Below are 27,806 nucleotides of genomic sequence, written 5' to 3' on the forward strand. Positions count from 1 at the left end.
CCTCTCACTCGGAAACAGCACTACCGGACAACTCCTTCTTGCGTAGGGACTTGACCTTTGCCTACTGCCATCTTAATGCAGCCTCACAAAACTGTCACATGGAGAAGACAGCTGTTAGGCGCCCCAATGGGTAGAATCTGCCCCCTAAGGGCCCATTTGAGTGCTCACAGCCCCTTCTCTACCAGGGGCTGCCGCCTCTGATGCCACAAGCAGTTATGTGGCTAGCTCCCACCAATCAGAAGCCACATGTCTAGGGACGAATAGAATGTAGCATACAGGGGCTCCTCTCTGCTGCTGTCTTTGGTTCTTCTTGTCTCGTCTGTCACGTGCTCTTGTGGCTGAGAAGCCTGTTGCTTCCTGCTACACCAACCTGTTGTGACCCATGACACTAAAAAATACCCCGAGCCCTGATGCCCACCTGACACCTAATTTCTGGGCGTTTCTCTTGCTCTACGGCTGGGTTCTGCACACTCTGCTCAGTGACCCCTGCTTGCCCAAGCTCCGCCACCAACTTCTGTGTTACATGAAGTCGGGAGGCTACACATGTCACTGAACATGACTCGTCATTCCAGCCAAGCTCCCAGGCCTAGGGCACTGTCATGTTCGCCAGTCTCTCTGGTTCATGGGCAGCACGCCCTGCAGCAGGGACTCTGTCTCGATGGTTATCTTCTAGCTCAGCTCTTAGTCCACAGCAGGTGCTCAACAACTACAGCGGTTGGCAAAAGTAGGCTTACCGTTGTGAGTGTGCAAAACCGAATTTATTCTTATATTATGTATTAATTATTGTATTATTTTTTATTAACCTACTTTTGCCTACCCCTGTATCAGCGAATAAGTAAAGAGATAGGAACCCGGATCTCCTAACTTCTAGCTAAGGGTTTGTTTTAACAGACTATTGTTTTGATGGCTAACACCGGAGTGAAATGTTTTCTGGAAACTAGGGTTAGATATTGTCCTCCGGATTTCTAAATAAATCCAATAATTACAAAATAATTCTATGGCTCCATCTAACGGCTCCTAATCTCTGGGTGGGGCCTAGATTACCTGCCTTAGATATGCAACTCCTTCAGCCGCACCCTGGGATTTGCTGTCTTAAGGTGACAGCTAAACAGGCCACGCTATGTCAGGCTGGACTAGAACAAATGAGATCCTGGACAAGAATTTTAAAAGATTTTTTAAGTGAAACGATTGACATACAGTTTGAACTGTTGAAATGGGATGCAACCAGATCTGTGCATTTTCTAGAATATCTTTGAGTTACTCGTTACCTTCGGCTGCTTCCTCGTTAAGCATCTGGACTTGCAAGCCGAAGATCTGCTCTTGTGTTTTGTTTTGTGACAGCTTCAGCTTCTCTCGTCTGGTTATCATGTAGCACAGATTGCGGACCTGCAAGCCCAACCCCCAGCAAGAAGAGATCTTTGTTACGCGATGCAAATCTGACCATTAAAGTTGTTTAGCTAAAATTCAGACAACTAAAGCCAGATGGGCTGGCGGTGAGGGGGGGAAGGGGGAGAAGATGGTGAGGAGAGAAGACGCAGCCCAGAAGCTGCACGAGAGAGAGAGGAACTCCACAGCCATGCACACACACAGCCAGCCACGGGATCCCGGTTCCCGTGTCAGTCAGCAGCACAAGCAAACGTTTCCGAGCCGCCTCTGGAACCCTCCTCCCCCTGCCGGTCCTGGGCTCGATGCTTATCTGCACACTCAGGTGGGAAGACTGAACGGTGACTTCACATCTCACCTTTGGGTGCCTGGGTGAGCAGGGGCAATACCGGGCCCAGTGCAATTTCCCAGTGAGCGCTGGGCCGGCAGGAGAGAGGACTGCTAGGACACTGGAAGTGGCCTCTGCTCACAGCTCTAAGGGGAAATCCTCATGGGTCATGCTCCCACCCGGACTAAATACTCCACCTTCTGCACCCCAATTTATGCATCAGTAAGCAGGGATAATAACACTTTCTTCATAGGCATGTTAGGACTACATGACTTAATATTCACACGTAGCAAGTGCTATAAATGTGAGTGACAATTTAAAGTGAGGCAACTATATTGGTTTCCTTCCAAATTCTGGGAGCAGAGAAAAAACCAGGCCATCTCTATAATTATCCAGGACTAGAGGCCCGGTGCACGAAATTCGTGCAAGACTAGGCCTTCCTTCCCCCACTGCCGGCACCCGGCCCGGGGCTTCCCTCGCAGCCCTGGCTTCGTCCAGAAGGATGTCCGGTCTAATTAGCATATTACTTTCATTATTATAGGTTATAAAATTCTCTAGGGTAAACACACAGCCTAGCTTATGTTTGAACCCCTGTAGTACCGACTTAGTAGTTACCTGATATATACACATCCTGAGTTACATGGAATTATGTGGACCCATTTTTGTTGTCACAGCTGGGAATGGGGGTTGCTACTAGCATCTAGCGGGCAGAGAGCAGGGATTCTGCTGAGCATCTTACAGTGGCTGCTACAACAAAGGACAGTCCCCTGCAACAAAGGATTATCTAGCACAAATGTCAACAGTGCCGAGTTAGAGAAACTCTGATCTAGCGCTTTCCTGGCCCAAATTCCTCCTTTCTTAGGCAGCTTCAGTGAGGCTCAATAGTGAGTAAAAAGCGAACCAAATGAGGATGTATTTCAGATTTCACAGAGAATATAAATTAGGGCTAATTCCCCGAATGTGCCTGCCAAAATGGAAACAGAGTCCAATGTCGGGGCCACAGTGAAATCAGAATACCAGGACACAGCAGCCCACACCATAAGTGAGATGACTTTAACGACACCTGGCAGTGGGACCCCATTCTATGCGGACGGTCCCCTTACCCGCTCCAGGTCCTGCCGCAGGTGCATGAACATGCTCATGCGGGAGTGCATATCCTCCGCCTTCGGCTGGGGTAAGCCCTTCTCCTCCTCCTCCTTCGGTGGAAACAGCGGCTTATTGAAGTTGCTCTTGCGTTTCAGCTTCCAGTAGTTGTAGATCAGGTCCACCGTGAGGGTGGGCATGCCCAGTTCTGTGGCCACGTCCGACACCTTGACTAGGTTATAGAACTCCTCCTCCAGCTCCTGCAGCTTCTGCGCGCGCACGCTGGTCTTCTCACTCGGGGCCTGGCAGAGGGTGGACTCGGCATCGCTGGGCTTCTGCCGGCTCTCGCTGTGCTTGAGGCAGAAGGACCTGAATCTCACTTCGTCGTCCTCGCCCAGGATGGTCTTCATCTCCAGGTTGTGCTCGAAGGCGCAGGTGACGTGGAAGGCGGTGATGCATGTCTTCACGGAGCACTGCGGGGGGGAGGAGGGTGTTCAGGCAGCGGGGCTGAGGGGGGAGCCCTGCACCCCTGGGCCTACACTGAGACCCCCTGGGAAGCAAAGGGAAGGCGGGGGAGGCTGGTCCTACATGGATCAGGACAGAGGCCCTGGAAGTGCCCCAGAAGTCTGCGGTTCTGGAAAAGGGCAAACACAGAGGCAAACAACCAACTCCTCAAATCCCAACTCCTCTTTAAGGCTTAACGCGGCACTGAGTTTGTCTGAGACATGTTCCTTGGCCCCTGTAGAGTCATGCTATACCTAGTCTGCCTCCCACATTACCACATGCTATGCTTCCATGATGGTACTTTTGCCTGGCCGGCACGGCTCAGGGGTTGAGCATTTACCTATGAACCAGGAGGTCACGAGTCGGTTTCCGGTCAGGGCACATGCCTGGGTTGTGGGCTTTATGCCCAGTGTTGGGGCCTGCAGGAGGCAGCCGATCCATGATTCTCTCTTATCGTTGATGTCTCTCTCTCTCCCTTCCTCTCTGAAATCAATCAGTATATTTTGTAATGGTATTTCCACACTAAACCCACAGCACAATAAAAGTTAACAGGAGGCTGTCCCTGGGAGGGAGAGTCTGGGGGCTCGGTGTTAGCCCGCTCCACCACTTCTCGCGGGGACTCACCTGAATGCACGCCCCTGTCTTCACTTTGCATAAGTAACAGACTAAGCCCCAGCGGCTGTGTGGGATGTGGGAGATCTTTGTGATTGGTTCCATCCGTTCCGGGGAGCCAATGCTGACCTGCAAGTGAAATACCACCATGAGGCAGACACGCCGAGGTATTCCCCTAGCACCTTCCACAAAGCACAAAAGATGCTACGTGAAGCTCAGAACATCAACACAATGAGGCAAGCCATGTATCTTAAGGTTACTGTGGAACAAGAGTAAATAAAACCTGTCTCTAGTCACTGCTCAGACCTTCAGTCATTTCCAGAATGTAAGTGGTTTACATATAGAATGAAAGGGCGGACTGAAGACCAGGCTCGGCTACTTTAGGGAATCAGATGTCTATACTTTACTTAGGAATCGAAGAAAGTTACCAAGGAAAGGAATATAAATCCACAAAATCTAGCAGCTATCATGATAGAGACGGTGCCACAGGCTTTGCTTTTTTCCATTTAATCCACTAAGGATGAAACCCAGAGGCAGCAACAAGCCCTTCAGCATGGCTTACAGAGAAGCATGCCACTGCTGGAAAGTAGCGGTAATTTGTATAATGAAGAGATTGTAGTACAAAAGTAGAAAGGGTAAGGATAATACCATTTGTAGACTAAAGTCTTTAAAATCACACGCCATTAGCTTACTTTACTCCCTTTGAAAGTCTTACCTCTGGAATCCACAGGGCACAGCTGACATGAGCCCACTTAGTCCCCGTCTTGTTGGACTTCATGGCTCCACCTTTCTTTGGGCAAAATATGCATTGCGCAGGCACGCCCACGACACAGGCGCGGCACAGCCAGCTGCCTTCTGGCACCTTGAGGATGCCGTAGCAAGCCTGGGGAGAGCAGGACAGGGGAGAGTGGTTAGCATCATCTCACCGGGGTCTGTGTCTGCTCTCTGGTACAGTTAGGAAGGACCCTCCCCCTTTAGGAAGAAGAGGCAATAAGACCAAAACAGCTCATATCCAGAGATCAGTCATTTTAAAACACTCAGGGGAAAAAGGCGACTTCTAGCATCTGTCCTAGGATCAGCATGTCCATGCGCAGGAACTGACTTTGAGGACAACAGAATAAAGACTCGAAGGAAACACAAGCAAGGCTAGCCCAACTGCTCTCTGAGTTTGGGAATTACATATATTTTTTTCTTTCTTGCCCCAGTTTTCTAAAGCTTCTTCAATGATTATTACAGTTGGTCAGTCATATTTATGGAATAACTTCTACATGCCATGCAGTGTTATGATCAAGAAAAAAGTATGAAGCCCTAACTGGTTTGGCTCAGTGAGTAGAGCGTAAGCCTGTGGACTGAAGGGTTCGGGTTTGATTCTGGTCAAGGACACGTACCTAGGTTGTGGGTACATCCCCAGTAGGAGGTGTGCGAGGCAGCTGATTGATGTTACCCTCTCATCGATGTTTCTAACTCTCTATCCCTCTCCCTTCCTCTCTGTAAAAATCAATAAAATACATTTTTTTTTTTAAAAAGAAAAGAAGTATTAAAAATAATTACAGTGAAAGTTCTGAGGAGCAAATGAGCTGATGTGTAAAGGGCTAACAGTGCCTGGTACATAAACACACTCGGCATATTGTAGCAATTACTTGCTTGGGTTGAAGAAAAGGGCCTTGTGAATAAATCCGGAATTGAATATAATATTAGACCAATCACTATACTCCATAATGAGTTCTGGAAGCTGCTTCAAATTCTTTTTGGAATGAGGTCGGACAAATAAATAGATGAATTACTGGGAGAGGAGGGAGATTAGTTTGGAAATTCTAGGTTTCCCTTTCGCTACCTGTGACTTTGCCCATCCTCCCCCTTACTGCTCTCCTCTCACCATTAGAGACCAAACCTGGGCCACCTGGCTTCCCGTGTGGGCTGGTACAGCCTCCACCACTGATTGCTTCACCATGGTACCTTCCAATCCTGCGCCCGCTCCAGGAGTTCACCCACAGCTCACACAGAAGTTAACAACCGTTACCATTGCATCACACTCCCACCCAACTGGCCCTTTTCCAGACTCTCTATCCGTATCACCATGCTTCCCACCTTCCAGACCAAATCCTTAGTCTTGTATTATCCACCTTCCTTCATCTACTGTCCTGGAGCTGGTTAGGCCACTCTTCTGAGTGACCCTTAGACTGACCTTCCTTGCCATCCCCACCATAACTGCACCATCCAAGTCAGCATAGCGTGTGTGTCTACATTAATTTATTTCTGAATTATCTTCTGCTCCCTTTACACCTTCAACCCTTCCTCTGTTTGTCTGTCAGATTATTCTGATATGCCACTGCACAGCAACAAACCCTCTAGAAAGTCCTTCTGCTCTTACCCTCGCTCCCTCTAACCCAGAGGTTGGGCAAACTACTCAAGGCCCGTCTTGTAAAGCCAAACAAACTGAGAATAATTTTCATATTTTAAAAGGGATGTTTTTAAAAAACGTAACACAGAAACTGCATTGGCCCTCCAAGTCTAGAATGTTTACTGTCTGGCTCTTCAAAGAAAACATTTGCTGGACCCTGCTTTACGGCCCGCTGCGCCTCAACTCTCAATCTGCACCCTCTACTCTATAGTTTCCCTCCCCAGATATGTGGTCTGTGTCATGTAGTCTTCTCTACTTAGGCTATAATGCTCCATCTCCTCAGTGAGATTGGAAGGTCACTGGAGGTAGTCCTTTACCATCCATTTATCTCAAATTCGCTCTCTCTCTATGTGAAGCCCGAGTCGGTGGTTCGGAAGAACAAATTAATTTAGCTCAAGAACGGAAGCTGGACTCCAACCAGGCTGCCCACACAGGGTTCTTCACTTTGAAATCTTTCCTTTCTCTGAGGCCGGAAAGATCACCAGGAAAGTAAAGCAAGCTTCTTTCCATAAGCAGAGCCTCTTCCAGTGGAAGGAAGACCAAAACCAATGCTGATTCAGAACTTTATCTGCTGGCCATTCTATCGGGTAGAAAATCATTTACCGGGCCTTGTGTACTCATGGTCACAGGATCATAGAAGCTTTTATTTCATAGCAGTGGTCCTCAGCTTTTTCTAGACCACAAATGACGAAAGCTGTGGACTCTCTTGAGAAAATTGCACATGCACATGAACACATGTTTTCAATATAATTTCAGGGGCATAAACTCTGCCAAACATGATATACTAATACGTGACAGATAGAAAAAACTATGAGCATGTACCTTCAGGCAATTAATTTAGGTCTCAGTCTGAGTATTCAATACCTGGGCTGAGAAGCAGACAATGGAACACATAAAGGGACTTGGAATGATCTCCATTTTCATAGTTTTAATGAAAAAATTTCAAGTTCATTGCTAAACTCTGAAGTCTGTTGATGCAAATCTCTCTTCTAAAATACTGACCATAAGTGTATTATAGGTACAGAGGAACAAACACTTGACATAATATGGTGGCAGTAAAGAGGCAAAATTATGTTTACTACCGTATTTTTCAGACCATAAGACGCTCCGGACCATAAGACGCACCAGTTTTTAGAGAAGGGAAATGAAGAAAAAAAGATTCTGAAACAAATAGTGTCCTAAAATATTTTATGTGCATTAAAACCCAACATCACAGTCATAAACACATGTAATCAACCCTGTAAAGTAAACAGCAGCATTTAGAACCATTTTAGAGCCGGGCAAGCACACAGAGACCACACAGCCGGGCAAGTAAAAAAACTTTTTTTAAAAGTATATGTGTAGGCTATATTTGGACCATAAGACGCAGGGACTTTCCCCCCCCACTTCTGGGGGAAAAAAAGTGCGTCTTATGGTCCGAAAAATACGGTAAATATCATGCTCATGATTCTGTTGAGTAAAACTTCCAAATCATTCTAAGTTACTTCTCCGTCACCAGAGGGAGCTCTAACCCAAGTAGCGCTTCAGCACTGAGAGAGTATTCTCACTATGGAAGAATCTGTTTTATATGAAACTTCCTGTGCACAACATCCAGCGTCCATGCGTACCAGCTTACACTCTGCAGGGCCTGGGCGGGTGTTACTGTCATCTCTTTCTATGTGATGAAAGGGCATCATTTACAGTCATTACTGGATATGTTTTCCAAACAAACAAAATACTCTCGAGGAGGATTATTATGCTCATTGCATTGTTAGTCAAAGAACCCCAAAACAATTCCTTAATATTTTATCCCAACTGGGAAGCACAGTCCGAAAATATGTAAAGATGACCTTTGCACTATCCGCTTTAAGCTCACTACAGATCCACAATCATTTATCTGAAAACCCTAAAGTGAGGAAAATTAGGAAATGCAGGACTGCTCAGATCTTAGGAAAGTAGTAGAGTACATACACGGTATATTACTCCCCAATGGGACCAGGGGCAGTACCATATAACTAAATACATGAACCTTTCTCTAAAAATATATGGCTACACGAAATAAGTTAAAGACTATAAATAGTCTCATATTGGGTGACTTCTTCTATTGCCCCTACCTAAAATAGTTTCGGTGCCAAACTTGGGCAAAAAATTTCTACAGTTTCAGAGCTTTAAAATTCTGGAAATGCAGAGAAGGGACTGTGAACTTGTATGGTGAGATACTTAAGTTCATGCTTACATGGTAAAGATTTTCTCTCTAAGGGTGTAATATAAATAACAACAACTGGTAAAGATAAATTTTAAAATTCAGTATTCAAAGGACACAAGCAAAATGAAGAAAAAGACCCAATTGGTCACGGAATAATTTTGAGTACCTTCTAACACAGAAGGTTAGATATGGGTGCCGGAGGTGACTGAGCTCAGCAAGGCTGACCACAGGAGGTGGCGGCCTCGCTCTCACTGACCTGGTGCACACAGATGTTACACTTGTCACAGAACACCATGTCATTCCCTTCTTCACTGTCAGGAGACCGGCACACATCACAGATCACATTTTCGTCATACTCTATGCCTAGCCCTTCCTCCGTGGCGATAGCATGTTTCATGTTTTCATGGCACTGACGTTCCAGGACTTCGATTGTCTTCTCCATCAGGTTTTCATCAACTTGCTCACATCCTGCACAGAAATACAAGCAATCAATCCACTTGCCAGCCAACTGGCATTCCCAATCACCCACTGTGAGCCCGGTGCAGGGGTGAGGAGATGGCAAAGGATCACTTACTAGAGCTACTCTCATACCTCTCTTCACATATTAGTGCTCAACACATGAAGGAGAAATGTATTTCACCATATTCCTTGTAAGGAATATTATTGACCCTTCTACATTTTCTATCGAAATCCTAGCTAGTCTCTTCCTAAATCTCTCTGCCTTTTCTCTTATTTCCAGTGAGGGAGGACTTCCACTGAGCTTTGTAATTTTGAACGTGTTAACTTGTAGCATTAGAAAATAATTAGAGTCACATAACTATTTAGATATAAATCAGCACTAGCAAATTAGTCCCAATGAGCACATCTAATGACTAAATAAGAACATTTTCATAAAAAAGGTATTAAGTCAGAAAAGAAAATTCTAGGTACTGTACATATGATTATACTAGAAATAATTCTCAAAAGGATCCAAACAAATTTACCCAAGTACTGTACTTAATTTGTAATAGAAAATATCCTAAAAACCCTGAAATTCCACATAAACTACCTTTTAATATTGTAACTACTTATAAAATAAAAAAAACCTACTCAGGTAGTTCATTTTTTTCAGCCAAGACCAATTACTCTGTTTTCCCTAGAGTGAAAGAGTTTGAGTGTCTGGTTATAAGAGCACTTGAATTCAAGTTCCAACTTGACCGCATATTGGTTGTGTAAACTTTGACAAGCTATGTATCTTCTTGAGGGCTTAGTGTTCTTATCTGTAGAATAAAGATAATGTCAAACTCACTGATTTCTTGTGAGGCTGAGATGAAGTAATACTAATACCCTACTTAGTCTAGTGCCTGGTGGTCTGTAGTAAGCACTCAATTTTTAAAATTCCTTAATCTGAGCCAAAAAAACGCTTAATTTAATGTTGTTTTCAAGGGTTTGTTTTTTTAGCTCTTATTAGCCTCACTACAATATCATTCACCCTAAAGGAATGCTTGAGATAAGGCAATTCTTTAAATCTCACCCAAGCCTAATTACAGTGTGGTATCCTGCATGGGATGGATCCTGGGACAGAAAAGGGCCATTAGTAAAAACACTGATGGAAACCCAACGAAGGCTGGAATTTAGTTAACAGCAATGTACCTGTGCTAGTTTCTCAGCTTTGACAACTGAGCCATGGTGAGTGAGATGTTAACATTAGGGGAAACGGAAACTGTGTGAGGGGTACACAGTAACTGTATTAAATGTACAGCTTTTCTGTAAATCTAAAGCTATACCTAAATAAAAAAGCATATTTAAACAAACTATCCAAAGAGAGTTAAGTGCACAATCCCAAAGGGATCTTGTCACAGGGTGACGTCACGGCGAAGGCAGCACCATAACGCTGTAATGTACATGGATGTTACATGGCCCATAAGCACCACACATCCAGCTGTCCATCCAGTTGATTACGCCCTCCACTCTGATTTTCCCTGTCAGTCTTTTATTTCCTTCTCTTCATGGTCTCCACCCCAAATTCCCCTCCCCTCCTCTCAGAAGGCAGAGTAAGAAAAGACATAAAACGAAGAGTTTTAAGAAGCAAGGAGTAAGTGTTGGTTACTGGTAGAATAGGTAACACCATTATGCCAAACTGGGTTAATACTGTTTTAATTTATTGTTCACATGCATTTGGAAGGAAGGAAGGAAGGAAGGAAGGAAGGAAGGAAGGAAGGAAGGAAGGAAAGGAAGGAAGGAAGGAAGGAAGGAAGGAAGGGAGGGAGGGAGGGAGGGAGGGAGGAAGGAAGGGAGGAAGGAAGGGAGGAAGGGAGGAAGAGAGGAGGACGGAGGGAAGAAAATGAACAAATGAGATGCCAACAAAAATGAAATCAAATGCATCCTTCACTGTACCTCACATGGAGGAATGAAAAAGCACCCCCGGTTCCACAGGACCTCTCGGACCTTAGGCACTGCTCGGGGTGAAGGCAGGTAAGAAAGAGTTGTATGTAAGTATGGAGGGAGCGTCCTTTCAGCCTAGTTTCCCAGAATTGCTGGGATGGCACAGTATGGCAGGCAGCCTCTCTGAAATCATTTTTATGCTTACTTCCAAGTTTTATTTTTGCTTCATTTTATTTTTGAGAATTGCATGAGAACTCTAGAACTCACTGGAGGTAGCTCACATCTGTTTTGGCAGAATGACAAGATCTGTATTAAGGTGTCGTGGTCACATCAGACTGTCAGTTGTGGTGGTGTTCATGCCAAAGCTGGAGCTTCTCCCCACGGGGAGGAGGTGGGAGGGGGCCGATACCTGCCCCGCTCAGTGATCTGAGTGCTTTTCAGGGTCGAGGGAGGAACCAGTCTCCAGATCCTTCTCAACCAGAAAGCCAATCACCAGTCAGCCATGGTCACGCTCACTCAGAACTGGGAAACCTACATGCCACCCTGTCTACGCTATTCGCCACGGATAAGGGCAGACAAGGTCCAATTGAAATGTTATTGCTCGATTTCAATCTATTTAAGCATTTCTAATGATGCCTCGTGAAGATAAAAATCAAGGAGAAAATGAACAAGAAGGCCAGCAAAGAAAGGAAGCCCCAAGATGAAAACGATTTCAATGGTTCTGACAACTTGAAAAAGAAATCGCATGTTGAATCAGGGAACAACTCAGTTGGGAGAAAACGGCTCACCCATCTGCTCGAGCTCTTCATTGAGGGACTGCAGCCAGAACATGTCCATATCGTCCAGGTCGTATCGGCACACGGCTGCCGCCTGCTCCGTGATGTTCACGTAGCCCAGCTCCGAGTCCTCGGAGTTGGAGGAATGGATGTACTTCCGGGGGCGGGTAAATAGAACATCCTCGACCTTATCGGCGATAATCCTAGAAAAGCGACAGACAGACACTGATAAAAATCAACAAATGACAGATGGCAGGCCGTGGCTGATGGGCCCAAAGGGACTCAGGCCACAGAGTGGGGTTCAATGCTCCCCGTCTACCCCGTGGAAATCCCCTGCTCTGCCCGCTGGGAGGAATGGCAGATCCCTTTCTAGGAAGCAAACGGTTCTACAAATTCCATTTTTCTCATCTCTGAACACTGACTGCCGATGAAATGCCTCCTTTATCCTCATGGCTCCCTGGTCCACAGTACCATTCGTTCTCATAAGATGCTGCATTTTGTGTTCTTGGTGCAATGGCCACCAAGTTTATTTAGAAGGGGAAACTGAGGAAGTGACATTCGCACAGAGGCACAGCCAGATTCCACACCAAAGATATATTTAAGCTCGTGCTTTTCTGCCATGGAGGCAATGCAGGATGGTAGTAAAGAGTGCGGCCTGCAGACTCATATAAGCCTGTTTTTCTTCTGCCACTCACATATGGCGATCTTGGGCAATTAATTTCTACACGATTCAGTTTCCTTAGCTAAAAAACCAGGGTGATAATCATAAATTATGATAAAATAATATCAAACTTTTAGGGCTCTTATGGTTAGTATATGAAATAAAATATATAAGTGCTCAGTATAGTGTATAGTAAAAAATAAAGGTTCAATGTCATTGTTTACCACCCCAAGTCAGGTCTCCTTCCATCATCATTTATCCCTATACTCTCTTCTACCTCCCCATACTGTTGTCTATGAATTTATTTCTTTATTTAATCCCTTCACCGTTTCCACCCCTACCCCCTCTGACACCTGTCAGTCTGCTCTCCGTTTATGAGTCTGAGTCTATTTTGTTTGTTTATTTTGTTCAATAGATTCTACATATGAGTGAAATCATATGGTGCTTGTCCTTTTCTGACTGGCTTATTCCAGTTAGCGAAATGCTATTCAGATGATGTATTATAGAATTGTGTACCAGAAACCTATATAATTTTATTAACCAATGTCACCTCAATAAATTAAATAAAATATGTCATTGTTATTGCTGTTATATTTATTCTCTTCACTATTTGTGCAGGTGAGTTTAAGTCAAGAGGCTGTGGACAGACACAAACTTAAGGTATTTCTCAGCCATAAATGCTAGTGACTAGAAGTCTGAGCCAGGGCCACACGATGGGAGTAAAGATTCCTGATCTTCCATCAACTTCTTCATAATCCAGAGCAAATCCGTATTTCCCCTTCCCCTTTCTAACACTTAAGAGCCTAAGGCAAGTAAATCAAGCAAGGGAACTAATAGAAGTTTCTCATACCAATGACCTATTGTACAACTGATGTCTTAGGTATGCATGAAGCACCAGAAAACATAACCAGCGGGAAATCTGAATGATTATTCTCTGGCTATTTTAAAGAACAGAGTGGGCCATTTAAAAAGAAAGAAAGAGATATGTATGTCATCATGAAATAATAAAAATTGTTTGTCTGGAGCCAGATTCTTTATTCTAGAGTTACTATATATGTAGGTAGACTCATAAACACAAATGTATTCATATGAAGACATATAAATATACAGGCCAAGTCCACTCTGTAAACACAGTAAATATTTCCTCCTAAGCATCCTTCCAAAAGCTTATGATTCCAAATAATATACGTTGAATAAAGGTGGTAACTACACACATTTGTATATGTTAATTTTTCTACCGTATAGAGTTCTTAAAGCCAAAGGGAACAGATATTGGAGGAAAAAATCAGAACCTGAGAGTATTAATTGAAGCTGAAAATTTGGAAACTGCTGCCAGAGGCCTGCTTCCAACTGAAATCAGCCCAACGGAAAAGGACAAGACCAGCGTAGGAATGCTCCAGAGACTGTGAGATTAAATATACTGTGAGATTAAATACGCTGTGCATTTTTGGTGCATGCCATATGAGGTAATTATAGAATATCTATTTTCCCCCCAAGATTCAGCTTTTTCTAAAAGGCAGAATATTTGATAACTATTCATCTCAATTGTCTCACATTTTATGTGAAATGAGGCAGACGATGTGTTTTAAAATTAAACTAATATGTTTAGTAAGCTTCTGGAAGAAAACAGGGGAATATCTTTTTGACTTTGGGATAGGCAACAATACTTTAAATAAGACAAAAGCCATTAACCATGAAGGAAGAAACTGGAAAACCTCTTTTTTTTTTTTTTTTTTTTTAACCAACTATACAGGGTGAAGCAAAGAATTCAAGAATAAACTTGGTGTTTTGCGTACTCAAAACTGTAAACCTACTTTTGCCCCATCCTGTATAGAACAAACTTCTACAACTCAATCAGAAAAAAAGACAGATAGTCCCATTAAAAACTGGGCAAAAAAACTTGATTAGATACTTGACAAATAAAGGCTCTCAACCTCATTAGTTATCACACAAATACAAATGGAAACCAATCACTATTACCCACCGGAATGGCTAGACTGACCAGAAACTGACAATCCCTTGTGCTCACAGGAAGTGGTGCAGACAGACCTCTCACAGGCTGCCCGTGCGAGTGTGACCTGGGACATCACTCTGCTAACCCATTTGGCAGCTGATATGATAGCTGTGCGTATATATATCCTATGACCTAGCAAACCCATTCTCAGGGATATACTTAACAAAAAAGTAAACACGTGTCTATTAAAAGGTGAAGAAAATGTCCATATTAGCATTTGTCATAAAAGCTGAAAACTGGAAGCAACCCAAATATCCACCAAGAGCAGGATGGGAAAAGAAAATGTGGGACAGTCACACAATGGAACATGACACAGAAGTGGAGCTTAGTGATCTACTGCATGCAACAGCATGGATGACTCTCACAGGCACAATGAGGACCGATGTGAAGTTCAAAAACTGGCAAAATGACCACCTATGTGCGGAGGTCCGTTAGTGGGCAGGAACGGAGAGAGGGCTTCTAGGCTGTTGGTACTGCTGTATTTTTTCATCTAGGTGGCAGTTAAATGAGCGTGTTTAATTCACGGAAAGTCACTGAGTTATACAGTTATACTTTGGTTACTTTTCTGGGTATATATTATACTTCAATGTAGAACTTTTCATAATGATAACAAATGATGTTATCTCGCTCGTCTTTTCATATGTGTATTTTCCTATGTCACTACTAAGGTCTGACTTAGAACTGAGTATATGGCAATAAAAAGATTATAGACCAAACCAGTTAACACCAAAGGCAAGGAAATGTGTGGGTAAAAGGTAAAGTTAATACACAGTCACAAGGAGACATTCTTGTATTTATAATGATAGACGGGAAAGTCTATGAGAATTAGTGACAAAAATATTATTTTGGAATTTAGAAAATGGAACTTTAGTACCAAGTAGGTTAATATGCTGAAATCCTAACTCCCAGGGTGACTGATTTGGACATGGGGCCTATAAGGAGACAAGGTGAAGTGAGGTTACAAGGGGGGGACCTAATCTGATAGGGCTGTTGTCCTTATAAGAGGAGGAAAAGAAGAAGAAGAAGAGATAGCAGATGTATCCATCCATCCCTTCCTTCCCCACCCCCGCCCTCTCTCTGCGTGCACACAAGGGGAAGGCCATGTGAGGATGCAGAGAGAATGCAGCTGTCTATCACTGGACACCAAGCCTGGTGGCAACTTGATCTTGGACTTGTTGCCTCCAAACTGGAGTTACATAGTGGTGGTAGTTTCATAACTCTGTGAGTATACCAAAAACCACCACACAATTTAAAAGACTGAATTTTATGGTATGTGAATTCTATATACATTATCTCTTTATGAAATCAAGCAGGACATTTATAAAAGCCCATGGTGGTCATGTGACAAACTTGGAACTTACAGAAGCCCTCCTACCTACTACTTTTCTATTTTGATTTACAATGTCACTCATTAGTTGTAGTGTATGTTTACTTACACTAAACTTTTTCAATCAAGTGAAAAAAATATTTTCTTTCCTAACATCTACCCATTTTCCAATTTGCTTCCTTTGTCTTATTCTTCTTATAATAAACTGTGTATTGGAAACCTACTATTTGACTAGTAGGGGTTTTGCAGTTAGGTAGCCTATAGTCACCTCTTATTGTCTTTTAAAAATTATATATATATAATTGATTTCAGAGAGGAAGGGAGAGAGAGATAGAAACATCAATGATGAGAGAGAATAACTAATCAGTTGCTTCCTGCATGCCCCCCCACTGGGGATCGAGCCCACAACCCAGGTGGTGCCCTGACCAGTTTGAACTATGACCTCCTGTTCATAGGTCAATGCTCAACCACTGAGCCATGCTGTTGTGTCTTTTTTAATGTGCCATAAATCACATTTTCCTATCTATATACTCCTTTATTTGTAGTTTACAGTTTATATACATATAATGAGTGTGTATAACATTAGTGGGGTATAAATGACATACGTGAAACTGCATGTATTTTAAATGTACAAATAAATAAGTTAGATCTGTAACCAACACCACAACCAAGATAATTAAAGTTTCCTTGTACCCTCCTGCTCCACTGTCTCCTTCCAGAAAACTACTGATGTGCTATCATTACAGATTACAATGTCCTTGTTTCTGCACAGTGGTATGGTACTGTAAAAATGACTGTGCAGCTGAAATTGTGAAAAGCAACCTGAATAATCAATGGAGAAAGTTATGATTGTTCAGTGATCCTTAAAATTTTTAAAAAATATATTAAAATTTTTTTTTTCCAGAACAAATGTTCTGCTGACATCCAAGGGACATGGACTCTCTGCTCCTGCTGGGCGAGCTGGGAGTTCTGGGTCCCCATGAAGCCTCCACTGATATCTCTCCCACTGGAAATGGAAAAAGCACCTTTCTACTGCTCCCTATGCGGCCTCCTCCACTGACACCACGGGAGGAGGTGGTACCCTCATTACCACTAGGCATGTGATTTCTGCCCTTTATGAACCTAATATGCACTAGAAATAGATGTACAATAAGATGTGTAATTTCTCATAGTATCCAAGAGGTCCCACCAACCCCTTTATCTGTTGCTATTTCCTTCCTTCCCTCTTTTCCATTGCTCGCTCGCTCTCACTCACTCACTCAAACTTATACCAAGCACTAGTGGCCCTGTGCCCGAATCCATGCGGAAGTAGTTCACTGCCACGCCTCAGATGGCCAACCTGCCCAGCGCTGCTCATAGCTCTCCACCGCACGTAGCTTGCTGCCCTGCCCTCCTGTAGCTCTCTGTTGCTGACAGCTCATTGCCCTGCCCTCCTGCTGATTGGTCATTATGTGACAGCATCCTGACCAATTTACATATTACCCTATTGTAAGTATAGATTTTGTTTCAAGCCAGCCTTTCTGCAAAGCACTAGGAACACAGAGATGAGTAATAAAAAGCGGCTCCCAAACCAGTCATTACTCTTGAGGAGTTGAACTTACTACTTCCTCTGGCAGAAAAGTCCTCTCTCCTTCCCACAAAACCAAAACCTCTTCTGCTCCAACTTTCTTCTCAAGTCTTTGCAAATGAAGGTCATGTGCTTACAGGCAACCCAACTGTTACAGCCACCCCCTTTCATGTGTGTTCATGCATTTTACAAGCTCTCTGTGTTTTGGCCTTCTATTTATAGATGTTATCACTATAAGGTCCTTCTATGATGAAACAAATTATCACGGGGTTATGTATTAATAGGGTTATTATGGGGTTATGTAATGAATGCTCTAATAAAGACTAATACATGCTACTGATTATTGAGTCAGACCTGTATACTCTGCCAGTAGTCTGAGTGGACTGGTGAACATGGTATGTGACTTAGTGTTATAATGTGGAATTAGCCACTCCAAGTCTCTCCCCAAGCAGCACACAGATAAACATAAGAACATTCGTTCCCTAAGTCAAAGATGCAAGCATGCAAATACCTGAGGGTTGGCTGTGGAAGTGTGTCCGGATTGGCTGGCACCTGGACTCCTTTTTCCCATTCTTCCTTCCATGTATCAGTAAAGATGTAATAGCTGTCAGGCTCAATGTATTGAGAATCCGAAACCTTCATGGCACTGATGAGGTCCTTCCGGAACACCTGGAAGAGTGCACACAGACTGAATGAACTAAAAATATTTACTGTTATTTTTAAAAGACCCACCAACTCTATACTTCAACAGAGAAGATATTTCTAACTTCCTAAATGGCCAGATCAACTCCTATTTGGAAGAGGTTTGAAGCATTGACCGGAAGCCAGTTTGCTCTGGATTTTATGAAGAGTAAACAAAGGGTTCCTTTCTGAATTATTTTCTTGGGTTCCTTGAATTTAAATGAACAATACAGGTTAATCTAAATAAAACAGTTTATATAAAACAAACCATAACTCTCTAAAGTTAAGCAACAAGTATCCCTCTGATAACTTACAATTTTTTATTTAGCCATTAGCGTATTTTTATTTATTTATTCAGAAATAATTTTAGACTAACAGAAAAGTTACAAAAATAGTACAAAGCTCCCATACACCCTTCACATAGTCTCTTTTAATGTTAACACCATATACAACAAGCATATAATTACCTAAACAAGAAAACCCACATTGTTACAACACTATTAATCTACAGACCTGATTAAAATTTTACTAATCCCACCTCCCCCATGTTCTTCCATTCCAGAATTCAACCAGGATCCCACATTGCAATTAGTTTTTATGTTTCCTTAGTATCCTCCAATTTGTGACAGTTTCTCAGTCCTTCCGACCTTGGCTTTTGAAGAATTCTGGTCATGTATTTGATAGAATGTCCCTACAATTTGGGTTTGTGTGATGTTCTCCTGTGATTAGATTGAAGAAACAGAGAGACTGGCTATAGTTCATTTTCTGCGTCCTAAGCACAACGAGGTACTGACAATAAGGGAATGAGGATCCAGCTCAACTCTGATGTACTATTGTCCTCTAGTTGAAAGGGCCCCCAGGTGACTAAGGGGCACAGAGATGTGCTCACCAGCCTGGAAACGTGACTTCAGTGGTGGTGGCACCTAAACTTTGTGATTTTGCCTTTTCAACAAGAGAAAGGGAAGTCTGGCTGAGTTCGTAAGTATGCCATTAGTCCTGCAACAATGTCAGCGATGAGTCCCAGTTAACATCTAAGCAACAAGGAAATACAATTTCACATAAAAGCAAGCATACACTGGTCCAAACCTCACCTACTCATTTCTCATTCTGAAAAAAAAAAAAAAAAGAAAGAAAGAAAAGAAAGAAAGAAAGAAAAAACTTGCAGGCTGAAGACAAATGTGCCCACATTTCTAGAAGATCAAAGGGGGAGATGCTATTGAGCGAACATTTTAGCCTTTAATGCTAATAAAGGTTCTCTGGGGAGAAACACTGTCCAGACCGTGTGTAACATGAAAGTAGAGGCACAGAGCATTTCCAACGAAGCAATTAAATCTCAGCTGGTACAGTTCTATTCAAACTGACATTTCACAGAGTATAGGATGAACTAGCACATAATCAAATGATGCCATTTAAATGAATGAGGACTCATTCCATTTGCTACTTTCCAGGGATGACTCTGCAAATACTTATTGGTTCCACTTAGGGAAGAACATCTGCATCTGGCCCTGGAGCCATATATGGCCCTGAGATCATCTGATCTGGTCCTGCCAAGGCATTAGGGGTGAGTTAATTAAACGATTGACGAAATATAGCAGGCTAATTTTTAAGCTGATAATTTTGTATGGCCTGCGAATCTATATATATAAAATGCTAAGTGTCTAACGGTCTGGCCGGTTGCTGACACGCACTGACCACCAGGGGGCAGATGCTCAACACAGGAGCTGCCATGATGTGCATTGGCCATATACAAAGAAATGGCACAGTGGTCCTGGCGCCCACAAAGCAACACTTGGCTTCCCCCACGTGGGACACAGGCCCTACCACCACCTCGGAGTGACACCCCACCAAATCATAGCCTACTCTGCCAATACGCCATGGTGCAAAATGCAGCAAACAGCCCAACCCAGCAACGGTTGCTGTGGACGCTGGGTAATGCTGTCACGTAGCAATGCCTGGCTTCCTCTCCCTAGAGACTAGCCTCATTGCAGTTTCTTCAGCCTAGGAACACAACTTGCTTTATAGTCAAACATTTCACACTTTAAGCAAATGTCTGTGAAGCGTTTTCCCGTGCCTCATCTCATTTGATCCTCACAGAAGTCCTGGAGTAGGTAGATAGAAGACTCAGTGGAATCCTATTTTCATTAGCAGGAAAACGGAGATTTAGAAAGTTTAGAAACTTGACCCGACTAAAAAGAAGTAAGAAATGGTGGACCTTGCAAATGACTTCAGGTTTTCTCACTGTGCAGAATATAGTCAAACACTGCTGCAGTTCAATATTTTACCCTTTGTTCTCCTTGTGTGATCTACAATAATAAATGTGCTTTGTGTTGATATTTACTGCTGTGTTGCTGACAATTACCTGAAAGAGAAGTTGGGATGCTTTACCAGGCTGGAAAAAGTTTAGCCAAATCAGAAAGCAGGTCTAATTAAGCAAGTTTATTCTATATATATAAAAGGCTAAGTTGACTCGCACATGCGCAATACATCTAAAGCTCTCAAAAACTCTTCACAGACATTTGGTTAAAGTGTGAAATGTTTGACTATAAAGCAAGCTGGTGCCAAATGCACGTGTGTGTTTCAATCTGCTATTGTCGATCATGAATTTGGTTGACACTTCTATTATAGAGAAAGGGCGAATAGTAATATTAAAATATTTCTTCTAATTAATTTCCTTTCAATGTGCACAAATTTGTGCACTGGGCCACTAGTGATGCTATAAATATCCAAATGACCCTTGGCAGATAAAAGGTTTCCCACTTCTGATTTAGAAGTAATAATATGACCTGAGCAAAGTAGAGAACACCAACCTTAAACATGGGTGGCCAGGTGGCAACAATATGACCTTCTTCTTTTTTAAAAAAAATATATATTTTATTGATTTTTAACAGAGAGGAAGAGAGAGGGATAGAGAGTTAGAAACATCGATGAGAGAGAATCATCGATCAGCTGCCTCTTGCACACCCCCTACCGGGGATGTGCCCGCAACTCAGGTACATGCCCTTGACCGGAATCGAACCTGGGACCTTTCAGTCCGCAGGCCAACGCTCTATCCACTGAGCCAAACCGGTTTCAGCAACAATATGACCTTTTTAACCAAGAATCCAAGCCAATTAAAGTTAATTGGGTGCTCTGCAGGGAGAAAATTAAGTCTACAGACAACAAAAACTGGTGATTTAATACATAATGCTTTGTATTAGGGGGTAAGAGAAGACCATAGACATAGCCATTTAACATGTTTTGCACAGAGCTCGGGTGGCTAGTGGAAAAAAGAGAATCAACCATTTTGCTGAACACTCTAAACTAAGGTGACCAGACGTCCCCAAAATCTAATGACTATGATAATCTTTCCCTTCTGCCTTTAGAGGGGAAAAAGCAGACTTATAAGCCTGATTTCAATTTCATAAGCTGACCAGATTAAATAGCACCAGATCCAAGGTTTCTAGAGAGGCATCTTTACACAGGCAGAGTCTGTCTTGTCTTACTATAGACGTCAAATATCTCAAGCATGATGCAGAACGTAACATGTTAAAGAGGAGATGGGAATGTGAGCTCAGTACTCAGGCAGATATCTTCAAAGTGATGTGAAATATACAGGGTGGGGCAAAAGTAGACTTACAGTTGCTCATATAAAATAATACAATAAGCCGAAGCTGGTTTGGCTCAGTGGATAGAGCGTCAGCCTGCGGACTGAAGGAAGGGTCCCAGGTTCGATTCCAGTCAAGGGCATGTACCTTGGTTGTGGGCATATCCCCAGTAGGGGACGTGCAAGAGGCAGCTGATCGATGACTCTCTCTCATCGATGTTTCTAACTCTATCTCTCTCCCTTCCTCTCTGTAAAAAAATCAATAAAATATATATAAAAAATAAAATAATACAATAAGCAATAATGTAAGAATAAATTGTGTTTTGCGTATTCACACCTGTACACTACTTTTGCTCCAACCCTGTATTCGCTAGACTGGTTCCATGGATCTGCTTCTGATAAGAAAAGGTATTTTTAAAATATATTTTATTGATTGTCGGTTATGAAGTGGCCTAAAGGTTAGTTCCCAGGGGAGGGGTATCGATTCAATGATCTGATCAGACCTAACACAGAGACTTCACAAAATAAAACATGGCTATCTGTTGCTAAATTAAAGATTATGAATGACTTGCTTCTAACCTAGTCCTAGGTAATGAAGTTGAGAAGTTTTACACGTTCTTAATTGTGTGCCTATTTTACATGCACTGGTAGTTTCCCCAAAAGTTCCTGAAACAAAAAGACTTTATACTTACCAGATAACTGCTCATTTATGGTCAAAGAGGGGATTCACAGGCTAACATACAGCCCAGAAACTATGCCAAATCCAACAGTGCATGCACATCTTGGCCTCTCAGATGCTCGCAGAAACAAAGGAGGCCTCACTATGAATTCAATTAGAATATCAATGCTTAACCTGCCAGAGCCACTAAATGAAAATGTCCTTTTACTGCTCCATTAACATCTCTCAGTGGGCAGTTTCTTAAAGCACAGCTAGACTGAACATTTCTGTGACTTTTTTTGAGAGGAAAAGCCAAACATTTACTTCCTGTATGACACAAAGGGGAACACTGTCTGGTCCTTGTGAACGAATCAGAAAGAGATTGATCAGTTTTGGTGCATAGCCACTTAAATCCGAAACCGTACATAAGTGACCACGAACAGATGTGTCACCCCCAAGCACTAAAAAAACAGCTGCAAACACGGTAACTATATTTAACTAAAAAGAGTTAACTTTAAGCGATTTTCTTAGAACTATACAATCTTAAGGCAAGATTTTCAGGTTCTCTAGAAGAATCGATCGCTCAGACTTGAGAGAACCTAAAAAGAATACAAGCTTATTCTCATAGGTAACAAAGGCACCAAGATCCGCAAGACATTATGTCACACACTGATTTTTCCAATGCGGCAAAGCATATGCAATTTCTAAGTTTAAAAAACTTTAAAAATGATGCAAATATTTTTCATGGAAATGGTTTTCAAATAGTTGAATTCTCAAGTTTCTTATAAAAAAATAAATGGGACATGTTTGATAGCTATGGGCTGACATTAACTGGAACATCAATTGCAGGAAGCAATGTACTGGGGTTGCATGGTAGGTTTGGGTATTCCTCCTACCCCGTAACAAACAGAGTTGTATACATCTTGGTAGTGGAAGAGAGGGGGCAATTGAGTCTGACTTGGAGATCTGGGCAATTTTCACAAAAGAGATGACATGAGGTTTGCTTTGCGAGTTTTTTTCCATCCTTCAATGTCCCTTCTTGTGCAATAAGTGAGCGTTTGCAAGCTTAGTGCCTTTTATCTGCTGCAGGCCAGAAAACAACACAATCTAGCTTGTTAGAAAAACAGATAAAGTTATGTAAACAGGCTCTGTTTGAGGGTGTTGCAGTGTTTTCTGCTGAGTTAAAATATATGAGCTTTCACTCTGCTGTTATGAAAGTTTGGGACATCAGAAGTGAGACTCTGAGCTTACAGATGATATGCAGCCAGTCCTTTAAGAGGTTAATATTTTTTTATAGACCAGCAACACTAATAGGTGAAAATATCCTGGCTTCTGAGAAAGAATGGAAAATTTCTTAATAAAGTCAAATTGGTCATATAGTACTATGTGTTTTAGGGCAACTAGCTTTTTAAAAACATCTTTAATAGCATGTGCCCCTTTTTAAAAATATGTTTTTAATGATTTTTTTAGAGAGAGAGAAGAAAGGAGAGGGAGGGAGGGAGGGAGGGAGAGAGAAAGAGAAAGAGACACATCCATGAGAGAGAAACATTGATCAGCTGCTTCCTGCACACCCCCTACTGGGAATTGAATCCACAAACCTGGCATGTGCCTTGACCAGGAACCAAACTGTAGCCTGCTGGTTCATGGGTCAATGCTCAACCACTGAGCCACACTGGCCAGAAAGCATGGGCCCTTTTGAGAATTGGAGTGTAAACTGATGAAACCTATTTGGGCAAAAATCTGGCATTCCCTCATATGGTTAAATAAGTTTACCATATAGTCCATGGCTATATTCCTCACCTAGGTGTTACTCAAGACAACTGAAAACATCATGTCCACATAAAAGCTTGTACATGAATGCTCATGGCAATATTATTTGTAACAATTTAAAAATGGAGACAATCCAATTGTTCACCAACTAATGAATAGATAAACAAAATTGATATATCCATACAGTGGAATATCATTCAGTAATAAAAAGATGAAGTATTGATACATGCTAAAACATGGATGAAACCCAAAAATGTTATCCTGAATGAAAGAAGCTAGACACAAAAGGTTATATATTATGATTCCATTTATATAAAATATCCAGAATAGGCAAACCCATAGACAGAAATTAGGTTACTGGTTGGCAGGGGCTGGTAGTAGGAGTTGGGGAATCACTACCAATGGGTAAGAGGGTTGCTTTCTGGGGGGAAGAAAAGGTTTAAACTTGGATTGTGCCAATGGTTACGTAGCTCTGTGAATATATTAAAACCTACTGAATTATACACTTTAAATGGCTAAATTGTACGGTGTGAGAATTATATTTTTAAAAAGATGTTTAAACATTTTATTTAAAAAGGAGATTGTTGGGGTGTCCGTGGACATTACCTGAGAGCCTTGCCATGCACTTGCACCCCGTAATCACAAGGTGACCCCCTCCTCAAGGTGGTATCAGCAGAGACTGAGTAGAGACTGACCGTCACTATAGCCCATCAGCAACGGGGTCCCCTTCCCACCGCAGCACCACCGTTATCAGGCAGGCAACAAGGAGTAAGGAAAGTTATGAGTAACCCTCCCCTTTCCCAGAGAGATAAGAGAGAGAGGGGAACAGCCTAGCAATTCTGCAGCTGGTGATAGGTCAGCACCCTCTTCCCCACCGGCCTGGTTATTATGGAGGCCGGAGGAAACAGGTTTAAATAAGACTTAGTGTCGGATTACATAATTCCCCCAAAGTCCAGGATACAATGGAAAGTCATTCATCAAACGAAGAAGTGGGAATGAGAAGAGACAATAGACACTCACAGCAAGATGCCACAGATGTTAGAATTATCTGACAGGAATTGTTAAAGCACCCATCATAAAAATGCTTCAGTGAGAAATTACAAACACTTTTGTGAAATGAATAAATTGAAAGTTTCAACAAAGATATAGAGGATATAAAGAATAACCAAATGAAAAGTTTGAAATGGAATAATTTAATAACTCAAACTCAGGGGAGAGGCTCAATAGAAGAATGGAATGAACAGAATAAAGAATAAGGGAAGAAGAAAAATTACCCAATCTGATCAACAGAAAGAATATACACTGAAAAAAATCCTGGAGTCTGAGGGACCTGTGGGAAAATAACAAAAGAGATAACATTCACGAAATTGAAGTCCCAAGAAAAGGAGGACAAAGAAGGTGGAACTGAAAAGAATAGTTGAAGAGATAATGGCTGAAAAGTTCCCAAACTTTACATAAGATATAAGCCTAGACTTAAGAAGCTGATCAAACACCAAACAGGATAAACCAAAACAAATCTATGCCCAAGAATACAGCAATCTAACTTTGGAAAACAAAAGACAAAGACAAATCTTGAAAGCATCTAGAAATGATGTGACTGATTACCTGCAAGGGAGCAACTATTTGAATGACAGCAGACTTCTCAAATGCTGAAAGAAAAGTGTTGTTGAAGCAGAATTCTATATCAGTAAAAATATCCTTCAGAAATGTTGGTGAAACCTAGACATTCTCAAATAAAATGAAATTAAAAGAATTTATCACTAGAAGACTTACCCTAAAAGAGTGGCTAAAAGAAATTCTTCAAACAGAAGGTAAATGAACAAAAGAAAAGTTGGAACAGGGATAAAGCAATAGACTATCCTCTTCTTGAGTTTTATAAATAATTTTTGATGGTGGAAACAAATATTCCAACGCTATCTAATGTAATTCTCAGTGTATGTACAGAAAATATTTAAAACAAGTATATACTAAAGGCAGGGGTGTAAATGAACCTAAATGGTGGTAAAATTTCTATATTGTTCTATGATATCTGGTTCTCGGTTTTATAAGCATGTGAAATATAAATGAAAAAAACTTGCTCCCAGGCGCTCAATTCCCCTTAAGGCCTTGCAATAAAAGATTTATTCTCACTGATCTAGAGGCAACAGGTCTTAAGAACCAAAGCTCTTCAGCCCCTCTATGTTCTAGGACTGGCTGTCCTAAAAAGGAAAGTAGCAAGGTTTCTTGGTCATCATTCTGTAGTCAAGGTCTCCTTTGAATAGATGGGAAATTTATTCTGCTCCTGTTTATGTGCATTTTTTCATGAGTGTTTCTGTATGACACACACATGTAGAAACACACTCTGATATTCTACGGAGCCTAGAAAGATCCCTGCAAAAGATGAAAGTGGAAAGTGACCTCTGAGAAAGGAAGAGATGTTCACTCTGGCTTACACCCTAAAGCAATGTTCCCCATTCCCCCATAGTGGGGCAGGTAGAACCTGTGACTTGCCTCTAACCAATAGATTGTAACAAATGGGATGGGATGTCACGCACATGATCATGTGATGTTATGTAAGACTCAGTCTTAGCAGACTGGAGCAAAACACTTTCCCCTTGCTGGCTTTGTTTTGAGAGGATCTATGGAGAAGGCCACATGGCAAGTAACTATAAGCAGTATCCAGGAGTGGAGGGTAGTCCTCTGCCAAAGGCCAGTAAAATAAACCAGAGACCTGAGTCCTCCAACTACAGAGATATTAATTCTCCAAACCATCTGAGAGAGCTTGGAAGCAAATTCTTCCCTAGTTAAACCTCCAGATGAGAACACAGCCCAGCCAGCACACAGACTACAGCCTTAAAGACCTTGAAGAGAGAAGCTAGGCACACTGTGCCGACTCCCGACCCACAGACACTGAGATAGTAATACATGTGTCCTGCTTTAAGCCACTAGTTTTGCGATAATGTGTAATGCAGCAATAGTTAACTAACACACCCTCTTTTCCTTTGCAGCCAAAGAAGTCTACTCGTAGAAGAAGTGAAGATATGCAGGTCAATTTCTCATTGAATTATCACAGAGGAGAAGTCTACAGGATCCACTAACCCATTACCAAGTACAGCTCTGGCACTTTCCTGCCCTTGGGGCAGAACATGACCAAACCCACCAGGGCTGCAGTGCTCTGAAGGCTGTGAGGACCCATCACAGCCCAGATCTCCAACCTGGTCGGTCCTTCCCTTCTCCACCCACAAGTTCCTCTTCTGTCCCTTCCTGCCCTGCCTCCCATCTACCAACTCAGCTTTTCCCAGTCATAGGCCAGAGCTTTGGTCCTTCCGAATTCCCCAAGTCTAGTTCCCTTTGACTTCTTGGCTAAGGGGAGGCTTTATATTCTAAATTGCCAAAATGAAATCACAGTGTGATTGCTGTTTCCCCAAGGGGTAAAAGGAAATGGAATCTTTCTTGAAAAACAAAACAAAAACTCATCAGAAAGAAGCCTATCCATGGGCACATCATTTACTCCTTTCATCTCCAAGACCTGGTTATTGTAGGGATGTAGACAGAAGGCAGCTGTCTTTTTTTTTAAGTCTAAAAATTGAATATCTGATCTCACCTCTGCAGATTTCTCGTGTGCATTTGGAACTTTTGACTTGTTCCTATACCTTGAGCCAATAAAAGAAGTAGAAGCACCTGCAAAAAATAATTAGAAAAAATACTGAGACTTATTACCTGCTAATATAACTAGATGCCCTATAACTAAATGTCATCCAAGAGAATATGAAAGATATGATGGAGAAGAACATAGTAATCTCATATATAACAATGAAGAAAGTTAAATTACAACCAAAAAAGCCCCATAATGGAGTTTAATGACGTTTATAGGTGACCTCTCAGTGTGCAAAAGCTTCAACAATACTTAACACGGAAGAGATTTGATTT

The 27,806-nt window shown here is 42.1% G+C and overlaps 1 protein-coding gene across 2 annotated transcripts in view; it reads right to left on the bottom strand.

Annotated features, from left to right (window-relative positions):
* Window positions 1-27,806, bottom strand: part of JADE3 (jade family PHD finger 3) — a 76,156-nt gene that overhangs the window by 3,931 nt on the left and 44,419 nt on the right. For both annotated transcript variants that reach the window (XM_045570426.1, XM_045570427.1), the window contains 8 exons: window positions 27,481-27,557; window positions 17,717-17,874; window positions 11,649-11,839; window positions 8,753-8,964; window positions 4,626-4,793; window positions 3,923-4,039; window positions 2,815-3,267; window positions 1,269-1,386 (listed from right to left, as the gene is read on the bottom strand). In XM_045570426.1, the coding sequence (XP_045426382.1) occupies window positions 1,269-1,386; window positions 2,815-3,267; window positions 3,923-4,039; window positions 4,626-4,793; window positions 8,753-8,964; window positions 11,649-11,839; window positions 17,717-17,874; window positions 27,481-27,557 (1,494 nt within the window). The remainder of the gene's footprint in view (window positions 1-1,268; window positions 1,387-2,814; window positions 3,268-3,922; window positions 4,040-4,625; window positions 4,794-8,752; window positions 8,965-11,648; window positions 11,840-17,716; window positions 17,875-27,480; window positions 27,558-27,806) is intronic.

The sequence above is a fragment of the Pipistrellus kuhlii genome, unplaced genomic scaffold (genome assembly GCF_014108245.1).
Source record: "Pipistrellus kuhlii isolate mPipKuh1 unplaced genomic scaffold, mPipKuh1.p scaffold_m20_p_32, whole genome shotgun sequence".
Classification (NCBI taxonomy): Eukaryota; Metazoa; Chordata; class Mammalia; order Chiroptera; family Vespertilionidae; genus Pipistrellus; species Pipistrellus kuhlii.